The 22938-nt window shown below is 40.5% G+C and overlaps 1 protein-coding gene across 6 annotated transcripts in view; it reads right to left on the bottom strand.

The window, feature by feature from the left end:
* Positions 1-22938, bottom strand: part of HIBCH (3-hydroxyisobutyryl-CoA hydrolase) — an 80040-nt gene that overhangs the window by 24199 nt on the left and 32903 nt on the right. For all 6 annotated transcript variants that reach the window (XM_061612891.1, XM_061612893.1, XM_061612895.1 and 3 more), the window contains one exon: positions 4278-4356. In XM_061612891.1, coding sequence (XP_061468875.1) covers positions 4278-4356 — 79 coding nt within the window. The remainder of the gene's footprint in view (positions 1-4277; positions 4357-22938) is intronic.

The following is a 22938-nucleotide window of genomic DNA, read 5'->3' as shown; positions in this document are numbered from 1 at the left end:
AATGGGAACTAAGGAAAGAAGGACCATATCGTCGGCGTACAACAACACCTTCCTTTGCCCAATGGAAGGTGGAAAATATTGAGGGCCAGATAGAGCGGGGATGATGTTATTTAAGAACAGATTGAAAAGCAGAGGAGCTAAAGGACAACCTTGCTTAACACCCCTCTCTACCGCTATCGGTTCAGACAGAGCTCCAGAATGGTTTGTTCTAACTAAGGCATAGGTGTTATTATATAGAGCTCTAATAAGGAATAAAAGACGAGGGTCAATATTCAAGTTGAACAGTTTAAGCCATAGGGCATTCCTGTCTACCGAGTCGAAAGCTGCGGCCAAGTCGACGAAAGCAGCATATAGATGTTTTGTGGGACCGGCGATGCTTTGTTTTGCCAAGAAGTGGAGAGTTAGGCAGTGGTCAATTGGGGAAGAACCTTTTCGAAAGCCGACTTGTTCAGGGTGGATAATCTGGTAAGATTCCACCCAGTCTACAAGCTTATTGAGAAGAAATTTACTGTAGAGTTTGGAGGCAACATCCAACAAACTGATCGGACGAAAATTTGAAGGTATGGAGGGATCACCTTTTTTATAAATAGGGATAATAATATTACATCTCCACCCTTCAGGTATTATACCAGAGTCGTTTATTCTGGTGAATAAACTTGCCAAGAAGGGGGCCCACCATTCAGGAAATTGTTTGAAAACTTCAGGGGGAAGAAAATCTTCTCCTGGAGATTTTCCGTTTTTCAGTGAGTCAATGAGGAGTCTGATTTCTTGAGCTTTAACAGGGGGCCACGGCGGCGTGTTCGTAATGTCCAGGTCAAAAGCGATGTTATGCGGTGTCGTGGGTGGAGAAAAAAGTCCAAGATAATGGGCATACCAAGTTGAGGCCGGAATGTGCTCCACCTTAGAGGAAGTAATAAAATGAGACCCAGCCTTTACCAATTGCCAAAATTGGCGCTCTTGGTTTTCGGAAATAGCGTTGATTAATCGCTGCCAGCGGGATTCTGCGAAATCTATTTTTTTTTGTCTGAGAAGGCTTCTATAAGAGGCCTTCTTTAATTTAAAGAGAGAGAGAGATTGTTGAGTCGGAAATTTAAGGGACAGGGAGAGAGAGGCCTTAAGCTTTCTTTTTGCTGTTCTGCACTCTTGGTCAAACCAAGAGCGTGTGTGGTTTTTTCTAGGGGGGGCGTTGTTTTTATAGGTAAGGTAAGGCCTAAGTATAGAGAGAACTGTTTGAAAGGCTAATAAGGGGTCTAAAGATTCGTCAAGGACTTTCTGGCGGATTGATTGAAGGGTGTTGCTCCCAAATAAGGATGCAAGAAAAGGACTTAACTTCTCTGACCAATAAACTCTTCTCTCTACCACGGAAGGCCCCGCAAGGGGCAAGAGGGAAATATTACTCTTGGAGATCTTAAGTCTTAGAAGGAGAGGAAAATGATCACTCTCTGTCCTGAGTTCGACTTTAAAATCAGTGATATCCAATAACAGCGTTTGGGACACTAACATGTAGTCAATTAGGCTTACTCCGTGAGTTGACCAGTAGGTATAAGAACCAAAAGAAAGGTCAAATGAGGAGCCATTCAAAATTTCCAGTGTGTGTAATAGGGCAAGTTCGATCAGCAAAGGGCCCTGTTTATTTGACTTTAGGTCTTGCAGGCACTTATGATGAGAGACATTTTGAGAGAGGGGATCCTGATTAGAGGAGTTGATGTTATAGGGCCAAGAGTTGCCTATTCTTGCATTGAAGTCTCCACACAGGAGAATTCTGTCATTCGGGAACTGGGCCTCAAGTTGAGAAAGGACCTCTTCCAACTTGTCCCATAAAATAGTATAACCAGAGGGTGTTTCATAAGAAGGAGGAAAATAAACATTAAAGCAAATCATGGGTTCGTCCCAAAGGCCTCTTATCCTAAGCACCAAACTGAAATTAGAAAGAGTTGAGGAGAGATGTTCAATTGATACATCCCAGGTGTTTGAGATAAACGTGGTAAGACCCCCACTAGGGCGACCCTTCACAAAGTGCTTGATCGCAGGGCTAGAAAAGGAAAGATAGCCTGAGAGAGTCATCCTATCCGGGGAAGTAGCCCACGTTTCTTGTAAGCAAATGATAGTAAAGCTCTTTAAAAACTCTGTAAAATCAGTGTCTTGACATTTATTCTCCCAGCCGTTTACATTCCAGGAGATAATAGAGATGGGTCAGATGGAACTAATCTCATTGAAAAGTGATGAGGGGGCAATACACCCATTTTGGATTGAAGGTACCATTGGGGATTGCATTAGAGGGTCAGCTAAATGTGGTAGAGTGACTGGGGGAGCATTATGATTAAGAGGTGGGCATAAGTTAGTGACAAGAATGGGATTGGGAGATCCCCTTTCCTCAGGTGACAGAAAGCGCATTTTCGCCCAGAGCCCTGGGGGATCAATTTTCGCACGTTTTGCAAGCTCGTAGGAAGAGTTTACAACTTATGGCGACCCTATGAATCAGCGACCTCCAAGAGCATCTGTCGTGAACCACCCTGTTCAGATCTTGTAAGTTCAGGTCTGTGGCTTCCTTGATGGAATCAATCCATCTCTTGTTTGGCCTTTCTCTTTTTCTATGCCCTTCTGTTTTCCCCAGCATTATTGTCTTTTCTAGTGAATATGTCTTCTCATGATGTGTCCAAAGTATGATAACCTCAGTTTCATCATTTTAGCTTCTAGTGATAGTTCTGGTTTAATTTGTTCTAACACCCAATTATTTGTCTTTTTTGCAGTCCATGGTATGCGCAAAGCTCTCCTCCAACACCATATTTCAAATGAGTTGATTTTTCTCTTATCTGCTTTTTTCACTGTCCAACTTTCACATACATACACAGAGATCGGGAATACCATGGTCTGAATGATCCTGACTTTAATGTTCAGTGATACATCTTTGCATTTGAGGACCTTTTCTAGTTCTCTCATAGGTGCCCTCCCCAGTCCTAGCCTTCTGATTTCTTGACTATTGGCTCCATTTTGGTTAATGACTGTGCTAACGTATTGATAACCCTTGACAAGCTCAATGTCTTCATTGCCAACTTTAAAGTTACGTAAAGCTTCTGTTGTCATTACTTTAGTCTTTGTGATGTTCAGCTGTAGTCCTGCGTTTGTGCTTTCCTCTTTAACTTTCATCAGCATTTGTTTCAAATCATTACTGGTTTCTGCTAGTAGTATGGTGTCGTCTGCATATCTCCAAATCAGCATTTTGTCTAAATATGAGGGGTCACAGGGCCAAACTAGGTAAGATGCCATCCACACAATTAGCAATGGTTTTTAAGTAAACAAACTGCAGGAGCTGGGAGCCCAATCCAAAGCAGGACCTTGCCCCCCCCTCCTCCAGTGATCCTGATCCAGCTTGGGCCCTTTACACCTGCTACATGCATTGAAAGATAAGCATCCATTTCTCTTCAAGGGGAACTTTTATTCCAATTCAAACAGCAGCTGTGCAACCCCCTATCCAGGATGGAACCATAGTGATGGCAAATGGGTAATAGCACCCCCTACCTCCCACACTAGGGTCTCAATCTCAGATCAGAGGCCCTGTGCTTGCTCTTTGCATTCATGCAATTCCTAATAGTGTGAATGGGGTCTCATCTAGTTTGGCCCTCAAAAATCAAATAATCAAGTCTGTAGAGAGCAGAAAACAGTGATTCCACTGGGGTCTTGTTGCTCTTCCTACTCCCTGGATTTGTTTCATCAGAGCTGGAGGCATGATATGCAATGCCAATACAGATCCTAGAACTATAGCCTTATAGATCCATGTTTTAAAGGCCAAAACTACACCTTTTTATAAATGTTACTGACCTTGAACCTTTTATGTATCTGTTCATCACACTATATAGGCCTGGACCCAAATTATCCTTCTATGAATGAGCAAAATTACCTCCCCTCCCCTTTCCACCAGCTGAAGCCCCTGCTAAATTTGAGTCCCATTTTTAAAAAATAGAGTACCATTCATGGAAAGTCAGGATCCAAGTGACAATGATTATCATCAGTCATCATCATTCACATTTTATCCCACCCTTCTACCTCCACCGAGCTTAGGGTGGCATACATGGATACGAGTTCTCTCACTTTATCCTCACAACCACCTTGCGAGGTAGCTCAGTTTGAGAGAGTGTAACCAAGGTCACCCAACAAACTTTATGGTTGGGCAGGGATGTAAATTCACCTCCCTAATTCTCTTAACTACTATACCATACTACTTCTCTATCAAAAGTCTTAATGTAGTACAACAGAAAATGTTAACATTCAGTCTTTACCTATGGCTGTTTCCGGCATTGCAAAAAGAGTCTTCTCTGTAGCAACTCTGAAATGCCCATGAACAGAAACACCAACACCCTATAAAAAGAAGAAGGAAAAAGAAAGGCAGAAGCTATATTAAATGTTTGCAACATATGCACATGCATACACATACACAAATCAACTGCTTATCAAAGCCTGTTCATTTATATCCCTCCTTCCTCCAAAAAGCTAAAAGTGGCATACATAGTTCTCTCCCCTTAATTTTTTTTATTATTGACTTACACCGTATTTTACAGCTCCAAGAGGCTCTCAAAGCAGCTTTCAAAAATCTTTATACACAAATCACAGCCAAATCTAGAATTCACATGGTATTGACACAGAACCAGGATTATTTGGGTGGTGTTTTCCGACCTCATCCTTGTCATTTCCTGGTGTCATAGCAGGTAGCAATTCCCTCCAAAATCCCCTGAAGCAAAAAAGTGGGGCTGAGCAGTTGTAACTCATTCAGAGCATAATAAAAACAGTTGCCCCTTCCTTCCAGTTACGAGCCAATAGCTCTCATTGAGCTGTTATCCATATAACAATCCTGTGAGGTAAGTAGGTTCGGCTGAGAGTTAGCAACTGGCCCAAGATCACCCAGTGAGTTCTGACCCCAGGTTTTCCCAGTCTTAGGCTGCTTTCACACATGGGGCTCATTGCGTTAATTTAACGGATTAAAAAGGTGGAGCTTCTGTCCCAATTTCTAAAATCCCTTTCACACTGCAGTACCTCTTGCGTTAAGGAAGAGCAGCTTTTTCAGTCGATATACCGGCATTTTGCACAATGGTCTTTCACACGGCTTGTTTCCGTCCCTCACCCATGCGCACTGTTCCCCACTGAGTAGGAGGTCTACGATCTCATCCCATCATCATGCAAGCCATTTCCCTTTAGGATCTGACTTTTTAAATTGTTTTAGTTGTATCAAGACGGGTGTGTGGGGAAAATGCTGCTGCTATCTGTGCCAATGCTGGAATACCAGTACAGCATTCGTCAGGCAAAAAAAAACCCTGCTTGACTAAAGGGCGGGAACGCATTGCATGCTGGGATGCCTGTCATGTGAGCGGCTGCAGCTAAGCGGAAAAACTCCAGCTTTCTTCCGGGTTCCCAGCCTTGCTAACGGATTATTTCTGGTATCATTTATCTTGGAAATTTGCGCTAAACTTGCACTACATTCCACTAGAATTCTGGAGCTAGCTTGTGCGTCGTGTGAAATATAATGCGCAAATTACCAGGTAAGAAATCGTCAGAATAACGGAATAAAGTGCAGTGTGAAAGCACTCTTAGTTTGACACGCTAACCACTGTACCTGACTGATTCTCAGACATAATTCTCACATCATTCACACACAGACCAACACCAACAGTCAACTAAAATGTAAGAGCTGCAATTCAAAGAAGTCACATTAACCATGAAAAGGAGGTTAGTACATGCAACCAGAACGATGTATATTTACATGCCAGTAGCTCTGACTGTCCTCAAGGCACATGGCTTTTAAAACTGGACAGCACCTTGTTTCGTTGGCAGTCAGAGCTGCTGCAGTGATCAAGGCTCCTTGACAAGCATGTCTGTATGATGTAATGTTTGAAAACAAGTGTTTGTAACATCCATACTTTACATTTTTAGGTGTACCCTTATGGCATCCTAAACATACACCAAACAACACAGGCCCACATCCACACCAGGTATTTATTCCACTTTAAACAAGTCCCCCAAAGAATTCTGGGAAGTGTAGTTTGCGAAGGGTGCTGAGAGTCTAGACTCTTATTTCCGACAGAGCTCCAATGGCCAGAATTCTGGGAACTGGAGCTCTGTGAGGGGAATAATGGTCGCCTCAGCACCTTTCATAAACTATACTTCCCAGGATTCTTTGGGGGAAGCTATGACTGTTTAAAGTAGAATAAATATCTGGTGTGGATGTGGCCACAATGACTCAGTCATCACATAATGGTAAACCAAATTGTGATTTAGTGTGAAAAAGTAAACATGCTGGTACAGAGAGGGGGAAAAACCACAAGCTGCTTCACTCCCCTCCTGGTCCTTCTGAAGGGTGTGACTGGCTTAGTGTAATGTCCCAACAAACTATGAGCAGAAACCAAGGTTTTGTTCTTGGCTTACTGTTCATGGTTTGCTTGGAGCAAGACAAACGAGCCCAGGTTCAGAAGTAACACTAAGGCAGATCATAGCTTAGCTCCCAGCAGTCTTTGAGAGAGGCTACCTATAATCGAGCTTCCTTCAAATACCCATCAAAGGCTATTCTTTTCAAGCAACAGGTTGGGTTTCCTAAGAAGTTTCCAAATGTGGCCTCAACTCCTCCCATCTCTCAGTTGCTGTGGAGCTCTTGCCTGAGCCAGGACTCTTGAGGCAAAACACGGACCTCACCCCACCCCTCAACAACTCAGCACAGCAAGCCCTTTCGATGGGAGCTAACAAGCAGTATTCCCTCTCCACATTGAGCCTTCTGAACTATGTACAGGCCCACCTAGCCCTGCGTCCTTTCCTTTGCATTTGATCCAACTGCCCCCCACGCACAAGACAAATATGGGCGCCAGCAGCTGAGTCAACATCAACTCCCTTTCACCACTTCTGAGAGAGAATGAATTGCAGCCCAGATTTTATTAAGGCTGCAAGACGTAAATTGTTTTCATTGCACACTTAAAAAAATTAACTGAGAAGGTATTCCTCATGAAATAAGGCAGCAAATATATGCTTTTCAGTACATTTACTTACAAAAAGAGCAGATGATACGCAACATCTTAAGGAGCTTTTCTCCCTTCTTTCTTTCTCTCACACAGAAGAAATGCCTCTTCTAACACAATGCCTGCTACAACACGAGTGTCATCTAAAAACAAAGTTGTGCTTCTTGCTTCAGAAATATTGTTTCTTGCCATACAGAAATGCATGCAAATTTTAAATTACTAAAAACACCAATGATTAAACCAACATTTGTTAAATTGGGTTGCAGCCCTAGCTCTGATTTAGGGAGGCTAGCACCTAGACAGTGTCTACCTTTTCATCCATTTCCTCACATCTGCCTTCAAGTTAAAGATGCTCTTGAGAAACAGCCTCAAGAGCTAAGCATATGGAGACGTAACCTTTCCCTAGCTCCAGCACACACCACCTCCACTGGGCTGCCAGAGCCCATGGCGTTAATGACCTTCAAAATACAATAAAAGACTAATTGATTCATTTAGGCTGCTGCCTTGCAGTGCATCTCTGTGGGGAAACCAGATTATTTCAGGATATGGGTTCCCTTATTTCAAGGCTGCTTCATAAATGAACTCCTTTAGCAGGCAACTGAGACTCCCCCAAGAGCACATCATGTAAATAAATGATTTCTTGTGGTTATATAAAAAGCAATTCTGGTAAAAGATGAGCTGATTATTGTTTTTTTGAAAAAAATGTAAGACCAGGAACAAGAAATGAACCACGAATGCAAGATCAAACCAAATCTTTAATGAATGCTAAATGCGTCACTAATTAAAAGAAACCAAAAAGAAAGAGCTTCACTGTGAGATTAGGAGCACTTAAGCAATCATAAAATTTGAGTTTGAATGTCAAGATATATGAGCATGTACCTCTATCTTGCCATCATATGGCTGACCAAGTATGATTTTTCACTCATCAGCAACAATAGGCCACATAACAAAGATAGGGACACAGGGACCAATTCTGCCCCCAGGTCTACTTTGGCAATAATACTAGCACAGGATCTAATAATGGTATCCAGAGCATCAGGGGGGTTATTCACCTGCTCCTCTCCCAATGGTATATATGCTACCATCTGAGCAATGCCCTTTTGCGTTCCACATAGGACAAACAAGTCACTCACTATGCAAAGAAATAAATGGACAGAAACCTGATCTGAGAAATGGCAATATCAAAAAGAACAGAACAGGGGAGGGGATTTTCAACCTCTGTAAGTGATCTTAGAGTGGCCATACTGAAACAGCAGAACTTCAAAATGAAAACTGCAGTCTGAAATCATGGCATTGCAAATAATCAAGAGATTCAATCCTTCCAGCTGTGAACGGAACAGGACGAAAAGATTTGTCATACATTATGTGTTAATTAGCTTACTAATGTGAAGATATCTGTGTTAACTTTTTTTACGAATGGCCACACTTAATAATGTAATTATTACCATTTGTACTTTCCTGCAATTCCTTTCCTTCAGACCTCACTATTGACAAATCCATCCACCTCAAACATATGTGTGCATATCTGCAATTGAGGACAACATTCCATACATCTGATGAAATGTAGTCTGTGATGTCCCTGTATATATAATACTGTAAATATGGTAAGTGTGGGTTTATTAGAGTAAATGAGGTAAGTAGACTGAGTGAGAGAGGGGAGTACATGGGTTGGAATGTTGGTGAGTGTTGTATGATGATTGGGTGTGTTTGAGTGTCTGAAGGTATAAATGAAAGGATGACAGTTGAGAGGGGGTCGGTTGGTTTTTGGTTGGTTTTGAAGAGGGTTGTAGAGTGGGATTAGGTGGGTAGTGAGGCAGGATATTGATGACGAAGAAACAGAGCACCGCATCTTATGAAACCACACGCTTGTTGACTAAACCTTTAAGTAATCTTGTTATTCCCTGTGTATATATATAAATATTTCTTGGTTTACCAAAACACCTGATCCTTGGCTGGGCTTTCAGACCAGAAGGGTGGGCAGGTCATATACCAAGGTTGGGAAACAGTATCAATGGTGGTAGCGGTAAAGAGACAGGGTAACATTATCAGGTATCCAGAGCAACCCAGGGCTGTAATCTTTATAGGCACAAAGATATAGGGGGGTTGAGGCCTGTAAGTGCACCCAGACACAACATAGCAATAAGCCAGGTGGAGACGAAGGCACGGTCTCAAGGCAATATTGTTTACAGGGAGTGTCTGGTGGTGCTGCCTAGCAGCAGGATCTTAAGAGATCTTTGCTAGAGCCAGTGAGAGAACCATTAAGAGACCAGGACCCTGAGGTGGGACTGTGACAAGGTGGTGACCACAGATGGGATACGACATAGTCCACAAAAGCCTACCTTATACATAATAAAGTAAAATGTCATCACTCAGCCCCCATTGGGGGATTTGTATGAAGTCAGAGCGGGGTAGGGGAGCAAAGAGAAGCCAGGTTGCACAACAGCAGTGGCCATGGCGGGGAGAGAGAAAGAAGGGACACTGGCAGGGGGAAAGTGATGGTTAGAAACAACAAGAGGTCTGAATAGATTGGCAAGGGAGGAACATTGAGGGGTGATAGTGGTCTATTTTCAAGTTTTAACATAGAGAAATAGCACAGACACACAAGCAAACACAACAGAGCCTTTCCCAACTCCCTTGTCACTGTACTCAAACCTCTGCTTACTCTACTCAAACCTCTGCTTTCTTTAAAACCACAATTTTTCTCTCAGGGTTTCTCAATCCCTGCTTCACTTAAACCTCTGCCATTATTTAAAACAGTAATTTTTCTCTCAGTGTCTCTAAATCCCTGCTTCACTGAAACCTCTGCCATTCTTTAAAACCGCCATTTTTCTCTCAGCATCCCTCAACTCCTGCTTCACTCAAACCTCCAGCATTGTTTAAAATAGCCACCTTTTCCCTTTTAGTGTTCCTCCTTTCTTGAAGTACTCAAACATCTCCCTTTTTCATTCCTCAGTTGCATCATGTGAAAGAAATAAAGGCTGCGGAGCCCTCAAATATTCCACAGTACCTTCACACAATATATTTCACTCCTGGTACCACATGTTATCTTCAACATGAAGTTCCAGATTCAATGTAGCAATTTAGGACAGATATTTTATTAACAAGCAAACACCCATATACGTACAACATCCATCAAATGAACTGACCTTCTCTAACTGAACAAGTTAAATGACAGGCTTGCTCTTAAGATTCTATTCATATTAAAGACACAGCACCATATATCATCACGGGTGTGGGTGCTAAAGGGGTTGCAGAATAGGAGAGAGGGGAGAAGGCATGGAAATGGGGCTGGTCTGTGTGCCGGGGGGGTTGATAAAAGGAGGAGGAAGAGGTAGGCAAAGGGGTTGAAGGTGAAAATGGGGCAGGTGTGTAAAGGGGGGCTGCAGAATAGGAGATGAGGAGGAGACATGGAAATGAGGGTGGTCTGTGTGCAAGGGGGATGAAGAAAAGGGGGAGGAGAAAGAAACAGTGAAAAGGGGTGAAAGTAAAAATGGGGGTGCAGATGGGAGTTGCAAAAAAAGAGGGAGTAGGAGGTATGGGAATAGGGGTGAACATGAAACTGGGAATATGAAAGGGACTGCAGAACAGGAGGGGGAGTGGCTTCAAAATTGGGTGGAAGGTGAAAAGGATACTTAGTAGTTGAAATCTGTGGGAGGGAGATACAGGAGGTTACTATGGGGTAATCTTTGTGCATGGGGCAGTTGCACAAAAAGGAGAAGGATGCATGGACATGGAGGTGAAGATGAAAACAAGGGTGAAAGCAGGGCTGCAGAACAGAAGTGGCTTCAGACATGGGGTTGGGAAGGTGAAAGGGGAGCTTAGCAGTTGCAGAGGGTATCATGGAATAGTAGAGTTGGAAGGGGCCTATAAGGCCATCAAGTCCAACCCCCTGCACAATGCAGGAATCCAAATCAAAGCATTCCCGACAGATGGCTGTCCAGCTGCCTCTTGAATGCCTCCAGTGTCAGAGAGCCCACTACCTCTCTAGGTAACTGGTTCCATTGTCGTATGGCTCTAACAGTTAGGAAGTTTTTCCTGATGTCCAGTCGAAATCTGGTTTCCTGCAACTTGAGCCCGTTATTCCGTGTCCTGCACTCTAGGACAATCGAGAAGAGATCCCGGCCCTCCTCTGCGTGACAACCTTTCATGTACTTGAAGAGTGTTATCATGTCTCCCCTCAGTCTTTTCTTCTCCAGGCTAAACAGGCCAAGTTCTTTCAGTCTCTCCTCATAGGGCTTTGTTTCCAGTCCTCTGATCATCCTTGTTGCCCTCCTCTGAACCTCTTACAGTTTGTCTGCATCCTTCTTGAAGTGCGGAGACCAGAATTGGACATAGTATTCAAGATGAGGCCTATCCAGTGCTGAATAGAGGGGAACTAATACTTCATGCGAAGATGAAGGGAAGGTGCAGGAAGGGGAAGCTCTAGGGGGTTAATATGGGGGGAGTGGTGAAGGCTAGTGAGCAAAGGAGGCAGAGGCACAGCCCCTAGTGCCATAATAAATGTGTCAGTTTTTAAGGTGTCACAAGTTTCTTTGTTGTTTGTGCAGACACAAAAAAATCAAGGCAGTTTATCCCACACATCAGTTTACTAATTTATTAATAGAATAAAAACACATCCAATGAGTTCAGAACTTTAGGTTCAATGACCGGTCTGTTGTTTTGTCTACATTGCAGTGACTGATTCAAGTATGCCTCTCAATTCAGCATTCAGACAAAAAGAGAGTTGCACTTTGTGCTAAATTTCTACTTGTGACATCCAGTGGGAACCATGTACTGAAATAAACAATACAAAATCTCAAATAATTCCATTCAGATTATAACGGATTACTGGGAACAGACATCTGCTAGAACGTTTGTAAATGTCAGGGGTAACACACAGGACACAATGATTCAGTCTACAAGGGGAACGTGCCAAGAAATGACAGATTTACTGGTTTAGACTAGTGCAGTGTAACAGAACAAGTCAGGGAACTATGGCTATTGCTTCATGCTCTAATCCTCAAAAAAGTCAACAACTTGCTGTGCTTTTCCAATCTGATTAATTATGAGGAGCAGCACAGGCTGTGCCAGCTGAAGCTCCAAGGTTCAATTCCTTGGCATCACCAGTTAAACGGGTATCAGGCATGGGCCTAGTGAATGGCTTGGGAGCACCTGATGCTGCACAGCATTGACCAAAACTAAGTACGTAAGGACCTCATTAGTCCCTTGGACGGGATAACATTGGGAACCTCTTGTCAGAATAGGAGAGAAATGTGGTTAACCATTTTTTAAAATGATCTCAGGTAGCTGTAGACAGCCTTAGGCTAAATGATCTAACTCAGCATACTGAAGTTTCATATGTTAAAAAGCAGCGGGGAGGCCAACAATAATAGCAAGAGGCAGTAACTGCAATTAATAAGCTGGTAGGTTTCCGCCAAGGACTGAAAACTTGGTTGTTTCAGCGGGCATACAAGTCTCCTAGATAATTTTAGTTTACAGTGTATAGATGTAGGTTGGTGGATTATAATTGTTTTATATGTTAAAACTGTATTATATGTTGTATTTTTAATTATGTACGCCGCCTAGAGTGGCCGTTCATTCGGCCAGATAGGCGGCCTAAAAATAAAATTTTATTATTATTATTATTATCTACATGACCCCCAGAACATTATTTTTATCTTGCCCTTGCTCTAAAGAACTCAGGCACCCCAAATTTTATTCTCACAACAACCTTGTGAGGAAGGTTGGGCTGAAGGTGAGTGACTGGCCCAAATTAATCCTGCCAGTTTTATACCTGGGGGCGGGATAGGATTAGAACCCAGATCTCCCCTTTCCTAGTCCATCAATCTAAACCCCTGAATCAGACTGGCTTTTGAAATTCTACAATATGTACATGAGATGTGCACATTTCTCCACAGCACCTTGCCTCATCAAAAGAGTACTAGAATTTGCATGCTCAGGATCTCAAAGGATCTGCCATCAGGCCTGACCGTAACATTTTAATTTAAATTGTGCCTTTATATTGAAAGTACTTATGTAGAGCTGGCATACAGCTTACCTACATATAAAATTAAAGCAGATGGCTTCTATCAAATTTGAGTGAATTTGTTCCCCCTACCCATCTGATAAATTATAGGGAGGGACAGTAGAGCAGTACACACTTTGCAAGCACAAGGTCCAAGGTTCAATTCCTTGGCACCACCTGTTATCTGTTCAAAGAGTAATTTTAACATGCTGGGACAGTGGCAACTATTTAGCTTATAGAACTTTATTTTCAGTAAGCATTTTGTTCCATCTTGCATTTTTTTTTTAAACTATTCCATCTCCATAAAGAAAAGAATTAAAGTACTCTTCACACAACAGAGTTACAGTCAGAAAACTATGCTACTCTACTGAAATGATTTTAATTTTTGCCAGTGTCTTAAACTTTCCATAGAATTCTTCCACAAAACAGTATTTGTTGATCAAATAAACTAATACAAACATCCCAGGAATCAATGTATTAACACTGTTTTTTGTTAATATGTTTCCAGTATCAAGAATTATGACAGATGCCCAGAGATTAGCTACAAAACTAACTGCACCATTTGTCTCTAGGATAATATTCAGGGGCTTAACAGTCAAGCCAATATGCCAGATGGGAAATATACTGAAACATCAGCAAAGATCCAATCCTTTCCAGTCTTGATTCAATGCTGCTTTCAACATTCTCAGACATAAGCGCTAAATGGTATACAGGTTAATCTTGTACAATCTCTATCCATGGAGATTAGTATCCTCAGCACTTCCAGTGTATTTTAGGGTACATTCCGTTCTCAAAACAGCTCAGGAAAACAGAGCTAGAAGTTTATATATCTGTGTGTACAGAACATCTGTCAGAATGGGGAAGCAATATGAGAGGTCAACAAGCAGCTTATCTAATTTTTGGATGGTAACAACTTTGGCCTGAACAGAGATCTTCAAAGCAGATATTACAAACTATTTTATAGATGTGAGACATCACTGATGACTGGAAAGAGGAAACATTCAAGTTCTATAGTCACCCCACGCACATCTCATTCAGTTCATATTAGAGATGTAAAATTTCTGGAAATTTTGAAGCCATGGGGAGAAAGTTTTTTGTTTTTTTTAATGGAAATTTTTGGAAAAATTGAAAAAATGCAGTATTAGCACTTTTTACAGATTGAAAGTCACTTTGTTACTTCAGAAACATAAAATGTAATTATGTACAAGTAGGTTTGGCATAAAATTATCACATTTGGTATAGTAAAAGTACATTTTATTCAAACAATTATTACAAATTGAATTTACTTTTTTTTTTTACTTTTTTCTTTTTTTGTAACAAATGGAGCTATAACCTCCTGAACTGTAAGGAACCTCTTTCATTTTGTCAGTTTATGAGAAGCAGGAAAAAAACATTAAAAAAAAAGAAACCATCAACATTAATAACAAAGAAAATTATTTATGTCTCCACTAGTCCTCCAGAGTGTCAAACAGACATAAAGTACCCATACCCATTAAAAGAATTGCGAAAAAGGGGGGGACCAAGATTCAATGAAACATTTTATTCATCGTGCTAAAATATAACATTCCATAATCCATTTTTCTTCTTTTTTTCAATTTTCCAATATTTCAGAGGAAAAACAAAAAAGGCTTCAGGAAAAAATGTTTTTTTTCTGAATTTTTCCATTTTTTTCTAGGCCTTTACATCTCTAGTTTGTACAGAGGTATAAACAGCAATAAAATTTTTGAATACTTCTCACAATAGTGACCAAGAACCAAGAACTGCTTATAAACAAAGAAAGAGTTATAGAGCAAGGTTCTTTATTAATTAGAAATGTACTTATAAGAACTGGTGCAGTTACTCAGAGCATACATTCCAGTGCAGCTCCTAGTTTACCAAACAGGCTTACCAAAACTTAGTTTAAATAGAATTTAAGTGCCATGAATTGTACCTATAATCCACAATCCAGAGAAATAAATATATATTAAGGGTGGTATCCAACGCTAGTTCTATTCAGAATAGACCTGTTGAAATTAATAAATATGACTAACTTAGCTTCATTGATTTCACTGGGTCTACTCTGAGTAAGCCTTAGTTGACTACAACCCTAGGTTTCAAGTTTTTTAATAGTTCACAGACTTTATTTTATTCAAAACACAAGTAGTACAAGAAGGCCCACTAACAGAATATTTTTCATTGTTAACATTTTTAAAGCAACCAGTATTCTTTAGCAATTCTATAAAATTTGTTTATGAATCAGTATAGCTTGGAATAAACTTTGCCGACAGATTCAGCTACATAAGATTTATTATTTTGGTCAGGGAGACGCATACACAACTCTAAAGACTTCCTGGAAAAAAGAGCAATGTGTAATATGGTTTCTAACTTCACTATCACAAGGACATACACAATTCATATTCCCATTAGGAGCAATGGGAGGAAAAATAAAGAAGAAACTACAGCGAAGAAAAACAAACACCCCTCAAAAAAAGGTAGAAACCCATCCTGCTCTTCCATCTTCAACCCTGGCTGGCACGAGCCCCTAAGCTGAGCCCCATACAGCTTAGGAAGTAGTGGCTCCTCCACCACAGACTCCCCCCCCATAAGAGTGCTCTGCCCAGCTTCCTTCCAAAACAATGGGAGAATACTGAAGGAAATTAACATAAAATGCTTTCCTCTCCCCTTTGACTCCACTCATTGTGTCAAGGTGGGAGTGGAACCTTCTTAGCTAACAATGATGTATCTCAAGAAATTACTCTTTCCCCCAAGAAATAAGGCTGGCACTCTCCCTTTACTCCTTTTGCTATGAAGGGAAAACATTTTTAAAGGCTTTTCACACACTAGTTTTAAATTGTATTTCTGCGGTCAGATTGTACATGCAGCCTAGCTTTTTTATACACAAGACTATTCCTTTGTAATTTGTACATCTGAGTATTTTAAATTAAAAAGAAGTGATAAAAAGCAATTAAGTTTGCAACCTTATAATGGCCTGACAATACTGTCCACTGAACTCAAGGGGATTAATTCTAAGTAGATGCCATGGGCCCCCTGGATAGTTCTTGGTGGAGTGATCAGGAGGAGGAAGAAGAGGAGGCCTGGGATCCTGGAGTGGGCTGTAACAGGAGGAGGCTGCAACAAAAAAAGGCTTCAGCAGTTAGACAGTGATAGCTCTGACTCCTTAGTTCCAGTTACAGCTGGAAATTACAACTGTAGAAAAGCTGTCTGACAAAAAGCTGTCCCCTGTCCTGCCTCTCAATCCTGCCTTGTCATTTGAGCCGTCACTTGTGCCTCCTCCAGAGGAGAGGGGTGTGTCCAATTGCTGCAACATCTTAGCTTGAGTAGTCATGCCTTATTATGCTGTGTGAGATGCAGAATGCTGCATTACCTGTAAACTGATCTATGAAATGCTCTAAGCTGAAATTCCACATTAAACATCACAGAGATAAACACACCAATGAGTCCAATGCTGGCCAGGATAGGAGGCATACACAAGGCTGCACTGTAAATCCCTTCCCTTAGTTAATATTTGGAGGCTATTGGACTTTAAATAAATTATGCTAACAAGATAAAATGGTTAAACAAAATGTCTGAAGAGCACTGGAAGATTTTTTTTCAAGTTAATATTTCTGAAATTGTCAATGAAAGTACAGTTTGGGAGATTAATTTTTGTTCAATATCAATTTATGTTGACGGCATTTTTGAATAAGACAAAAAAAGCAAGAGCACTATATTCAACGTTACTGATACTTGGAGTAGATCCATTGAATTTAATGAGTGTACTCAGAGTATGACTAATGTTAGATATTATTCAAAGAAAGTAAAGATATCTGACAGGAAATAAGTAAATTAGATCACCAACATAAAAAATAGGACAAGCAAAAGTATATAAAAAGTTAGCACCAACTAGAAAAATGTTAGAATTCAAAGAAACCACTGACGCTCATAGAGATATTTATACTTTATTAAACAAAAATGTATATAGTTAAGGGAGGGACCACTGTAAGCAGTATTGACAACCATTGCCAAGATAATTGGAATGTTGGGAAAGGGATAGTTGAGGAAGTTAGACCAGAGGGCAGTGAATAAGGTACAGAGGCCTAGTGAAAAAGTACTGTGAATTTGTGGAGTACATCTGATGAGGGGAAACTGTGACCAAGTGCTAGAAGTGGCTGAAAAAGATAGATATGGAACAAAGCAATGACGGAGGGCAGAATGCTGTGAGATACAAGGGGACTTAGCAGCCTGAAACATCAAGGAGCAGTGTGGGGATATTGCCGCACAGAAACATTCAAGTAACATCATACAGGGCTCATCAGAGGGAAAGGACTGCAGTATCAGTTCACTGTACAACAAATGATACAGCCTTGTAAGGGTATTATTCCTTCCTTTATAATAAAAGTTTGTGGCCTTTCACTTGTTACATTAGATAAATCTGAGGTAGTCCCTTATTCAAGGATTAAATATTCTCAGAATTAATGAAGCCAATTAAAGTCAGTAATTGTATTCATAGATGCTAAAAAAGCATACGACAGAGTAGAATGGCTATTTTAAAAAAAACAGTACGTTTGGGGATTATTTTTTATAAAAGTAATGAGCATTTGTATAACCTCAGCTTTGATAAATTGAGAGGAAAAGTAAAGATGGAAGTGGACAAGCAGATGTATTAAAATTTTCTTACTATGGAACAATAAAATGATTATTCTACCCCAAATCACCCTTATTCTTCAAAACATTCCAACAGTAATAACAAATAGATAAGAAAATGGAAACACATTCTTAATTCCTTTATTTGGGGTGGAGTTATTTTTTATATAATGCGAGGAAAAGAAGTGGAAGCCAGTTTAGCAGTTCCAAATTTAGTTCTATGTTTTTAAGCATATTATTTAAACTAGTTAACAACATGGTACAGAGATCTGATTACTATCGGAGTAACAAACATGAACAGGTGTTTAGCAAGACACCTTTGAACACTGTTATTGTTATCCCCTAAGGAAAGGCAGAAATGTGTAGAGAATATTTTGTTTGATTATGGAAGTCATAGATAGATGCAGGAAAGTTTTCTTGTCAGCTCAATCACCTACAGCCTCAGTTCTTTTTCATCCAAATTAAATAAAGGGCAGCTGGTGGTGGGTGTTTTTTTTTTTTAAGAATAGGCTTATTCATGGTATAACATTATATAACAATTAGATAAGAGTAGTCAAAAGAGATCTTTTGATTAGGTACAACAGGTTATGAGAGGACTGCAGCTAGGAATCCTGAGCAATCAATTAGGGTGGTTTTGTTTTTTGCAATTCTGATACAAAATGACCTGATCTACACCTCCAGGAATATACATGGATCAGAACACAGTTACTGTTCAAATGTCACACTTCTTCAAATTTTACATTGCAGTTCACTGCTCAAAAAGTGTGTACTTTCAGAGTAAATGAATAAAATCACCCGTATTTTGTGAGAAAATTATGTAAAAAAATATTTATTTAAATATGATTTTTTATGCATTTTTAAATTGCTGATTAATGTAGAAATGGGACAGAACAGACTTATTAATGAATACAAGTAAAGCCAACATGGCACAGTAATAGACTGATAGGTCCATCCCTAACTGCAACACACATACACCTTTGGACTATCTAAAATTAGGCACTTTTTAATAAGATCAATGGGCAAAAAATAGTGACAACTTTAAGGGCCCAAGAAAGCCTATCTCACATGTACTTCCTTTTGTTGCATGTTTTAAAAGATATTATAAAGCCACGAGAGTGGTTCTATACTATAGCCAGCATGGATTTTTCACATTCTGCAATGTTCAATTGAAAATACCCCCCATGCCATTCTGGTGCTTCCCATAAGCTCATTTCAAAACAAAACCTTACAAAACATATAGTCCTGAACTCAGAAACACTTGCTTAACAACCCTCTCAATTTTCATGGTAATACACAAAACAGTCAGAGAATCAAGAGTTCAAAGTGTAAAAAGAGAAAGAGGAAAAAATACCCGTTGAACTTCTGTCAAGTGTTCTCATAATTAGTTGAAATTAATTAAAACTCAGCCATGTTCACAGAGTACCTGTAATTCTATTACTGACCTTGCCCATACTCTGACCTCCATCTTCTGCAGTTCAAAAGTTTAAAAAATGCCTAGCTGATTTTTAATTAATTTAAGAAATTTAACATTAAAGTCAATGATAAGCCCAGGCATGCTCAGTAACAACCAACCTTACAGTTAGTTCTTACTAAGCATGCCCGGGCTTATCATTGACTTTAATGTTAATAAAAGCCAGACTCACAGCTGCTTGGCTTGGCTAATCGAGGCCACACCCACACCAGACCTTTATTTCACTTTAGACAGTCATGGTTTTCCCCAAAGAAACCTGGGAGTGTAGTGTGTGAAGGATGTTGAGAGGAGACTCCTATTCCCGACAGAGCTCGAGTGGCCAGAATGGTTTAAGGGTCAGCCGCTCTGATTGAAGCTCTGTGAGAGGAACAAGGCGTATCCAAGCAACTCTCACTATCCTTCACTAACTACACTTCCCAGGATTCTTTGGGAGAAGCCATGACTGCCTAAAGTGAAATAAAGGTCTGGTGTGGATGTGGCCAGGGACAGCTTTGGTTTAAATTTGGGTGGGAGACTACATGTGCCTGTTGTAGAATAAAAAGGTGAAACACTGAAAAGCAATTATACTGTTCACAAAGTTTTCCTTCTGGAAAGGAAAGGAAAGGCAAGGGGCTTCCCCTCTGCCCAATGCCCGCTCATACAATCTTCTCCCCTCCTGCTTCCCCCTCCCCTAGGTCAGTTTCGCCTATCCTAAGCATGATTGCACAGGAGTAAATCCCACTGAACTAAAAAAAGTTGCAAATGATCAAAACCTGCCCTCCCCTCCACCTCCCTCCTATCCCCTTGCTCTTGCCCCTTCCCTCCCCCTTCCTTTGACCCTCCCTCACCTTCCCCCATCCCCTTCCAATCCCCTCCTTCTCCCTCCTCCTCCTCCCCTGCCCACTCCAGGCCACCCCTCCCCATGGTCAGTTTTACCTATCCTAAGCATGATTGCACAGAAGTAAATCCCATTGAACTCAATAAACCTGCAAATGATCAAACCTGCCCTCCACCTCCTGCCTGCTCTCCTCCCCCTCCTCCCGTCCCCATCCCGTGGTCAGTTTTCCCTATCCTAAGCATGACTGCAAGGGAATAAATCCCACTGAACTCAATAAACATGCAAATGATCAATACATTCTCAGCAAACTTGCACAGAATCTCGTTTCTTACCTCATGGATTAAAAAGCATTGAAATTCACTAATAGGCAAAAACACTTTGTGGTTTAAGAACATACCTACAGCCAACAGATATTTCTATCAAACTTTAAAAAGCAGGGAAATTGGGCAGTATAGTGAATGCAGAAGGGCAGCAGGAGACCTGATCTCTCTGAGATATTGTACTGCTCTACAAATTTGTAAAAATGCTAACACAATTTGGGTTGGTCATTCACAGTCAACCCACTTCCTGTGTAGCTTGGAAGAATTTGGTAACATGTGCCTCTGAGCATATGGTGAGTAGTGGCAACACCTGCAATCAGCCCAAATAACAGAAACAACAATGCTTTGATTTGGATTCCTGCATTGACCAGGGGGTTGGACTTGATGGCCTTATAGGCCCCTTCCAACTCTACTATTCTGATTCTATGAAGATATGTGCTCTGCTGCTCTTGTTTTAGCAGAGAGGAAGCAACATTATTAAGACAGTTGACAGAGTTCAGATAGTCACTTTAAATATGTTTGATTTACTTTGTAATTTTAGTGAAGTTTCCTATAGTAAATAATTTTATTTTGCTTCTGTTTCTGTGAATATGTGAAGTATAGCAACACTTTGCAACACTAAAAAAAAAGCTCCAAAAACAATTGTGGAATAATTGCACTGACTATTCTTCAGAATAGTTCCCAATGGACATGAGGAGTGTCTCAGATTGCGCAAGATAAAACAGTGGGAGATGAAATATATTCTAGCAAAATTCTAGGTGTGCTCTATGTTTTTAATTAACTATGCCCACCTTTCCTTAAGTGGAGTGGTTTAAGCATAGCAGGCTGAAAACATGCATCTTGGGTAGGCCAAGTTGGTTTTTTCCAACAGCTAGAGTCATTGCTTAAGTAGCAACATATTATAACCAGTCTGATTTTACATCAAACTGCAGTTTCAGATTCAACTGTTACTGCACCCCAAACAGAAATAGAGCATAACCTCCCGTTTGAAACACAAAAAGCTGTCTTCACCAACATATGACACTGACCAATAAAAAGGCTTTGAAATTAATAAAAATAAATTTGACACAGATTTCTGGGATGAATAATGAGAAAAATAAAATTTTCTAGGTTAGATTCTCTGTAAAAACAGTAGTAAAACAGGAAAGAAGCAAGGTAAGAAGAACACCAACTAACATACAAAAATGAAATTCTCCATCTTTGGAGATGGCAGGTGTTGCCACCACTCACCATATGCTCAGACGAACATGTTACCAAATTCTTCCAAACTACACAGCAAGTGGATTGGACTGTGAAAGACCAACCCAAATTGTGTTTGCATTTTTGCAAATTTGTAGGGCAGTCCAATATCTCAGATAGGAGGTCAGGTCTCCTGCTACCCTGGTGCATTCACTAAATAAATGTAAATGTACTGTCTTCAAGTCGATTCCAACTTATGGCAACCCTATGAATAAGGTTTTCATGAGGCTGAGAAGCAGTAACTTGCCCAAGGTCACCCAGTGAGCTTCATGGCTATGTGGTGATTCAAACTCTGGTCTCCCAGGTCGTAGTCCAACACCTTAACCACTACACCACACTGGCTCATGGTGCATTCACTAGAGCTTCCCAATTTCCCTGCTTTTTAAAGTTTGATAGAAATATCTGTTGGCTATAGGTATGTTCTTAAACCACAAGCTTTTTCTGTCTGTTAGTGAATATGAAATAAAGATAATTGTGTATATGCTGCAAAATGGTCAACTAAGCTCCAACTGAAGATTTCTTTAGAAGATTGGAACCATTTATGGGTAAAAGTCAATAAGTATAAGATAGTGTCATGATAGGAAAATAGCTTTAAAAGTATATGCCAGTGGTATCAGTATTACATTATGTTAATATTGTATAAAATGAGTAAGAATGTTTCAGATTTAAGTTGGACATGTGAACAACAAGAACTAGATTTAGTTACTTTTAGTGGTTCTGTGATTACATTATGGAAAAATGAACACTGAAAGCTAGCAGTGTTATTATGGAGAAAATACTTGTGATGGATTCCAAGACGTTCTTAGTAACCTCTTCAGAAATTACCCACATTTTTAATCAATGTGTAAGCAGGGACTGTCATGCCAACTAGCCCCAGCCTGGGACATTGCAGCAGAAAAGCCTTTACACACACAGCTAATCTATTCTAGCCTTCTGATATCTGCAAGTAGAGCATAAGTGCCTGTAGGAGCTGCCATTTTCAGGAGCAGCTGAGCATTTCATCTTAACTTCTAGCATGGTGCTTCACCATCAAATGAGACTACCTATCTTCCTGTGCAGAAGCTTATGAAGTCTATGCTGTTTGGCAGACAGGCTCTTGCATGTCTATGCTGCCACTGTATACCACACTAATAGCCCAATAGTGTTATGTGCACAAGGCTTAGGCTTGTACATTTCCTCCCTCCTCTAGCATGGCCTTGATGAGGCAACTCTTCATGGCTATGTCTCTTTTTATATGGCCGTTATGTTGGAACCAGAAACGGTGGTTTGTGCTAACTTTAGCTAGTCAAACAAGCAGTAATCACTAACCCCAGTTTGAAGTTGGCTTCTTTCAAATAAACCATGGTGAATAACAACCACATAATGACAAACTGGTTATTTGAAAATGGAACAAATGATTCTGAACTCCTCATGGCCATGCTGCAAGAGGAAAGGGAAGGTCATGAGCCTAAAGCTCATGCACATAACAC

The sequence above is a fragment of the Rhineura floridana genome, chromosome 2 (assembly GCF_030035675.1).
Source record: "Rhineura floridana isolate rRhiFlo1 chromosome 2, rRhiFlo1.hap2, whole genome shotgun sequence".
NCBI lineage: Eukaryota > Metazoa > Chordata > Lepidosauria > Squamata > Rhineuridae > Rhineura > Rhineura floridana.
Note: the sequence above shows the minus strand (reverse complement) of the source record. Positions and strands in the feature narration are given on the sequence as shown.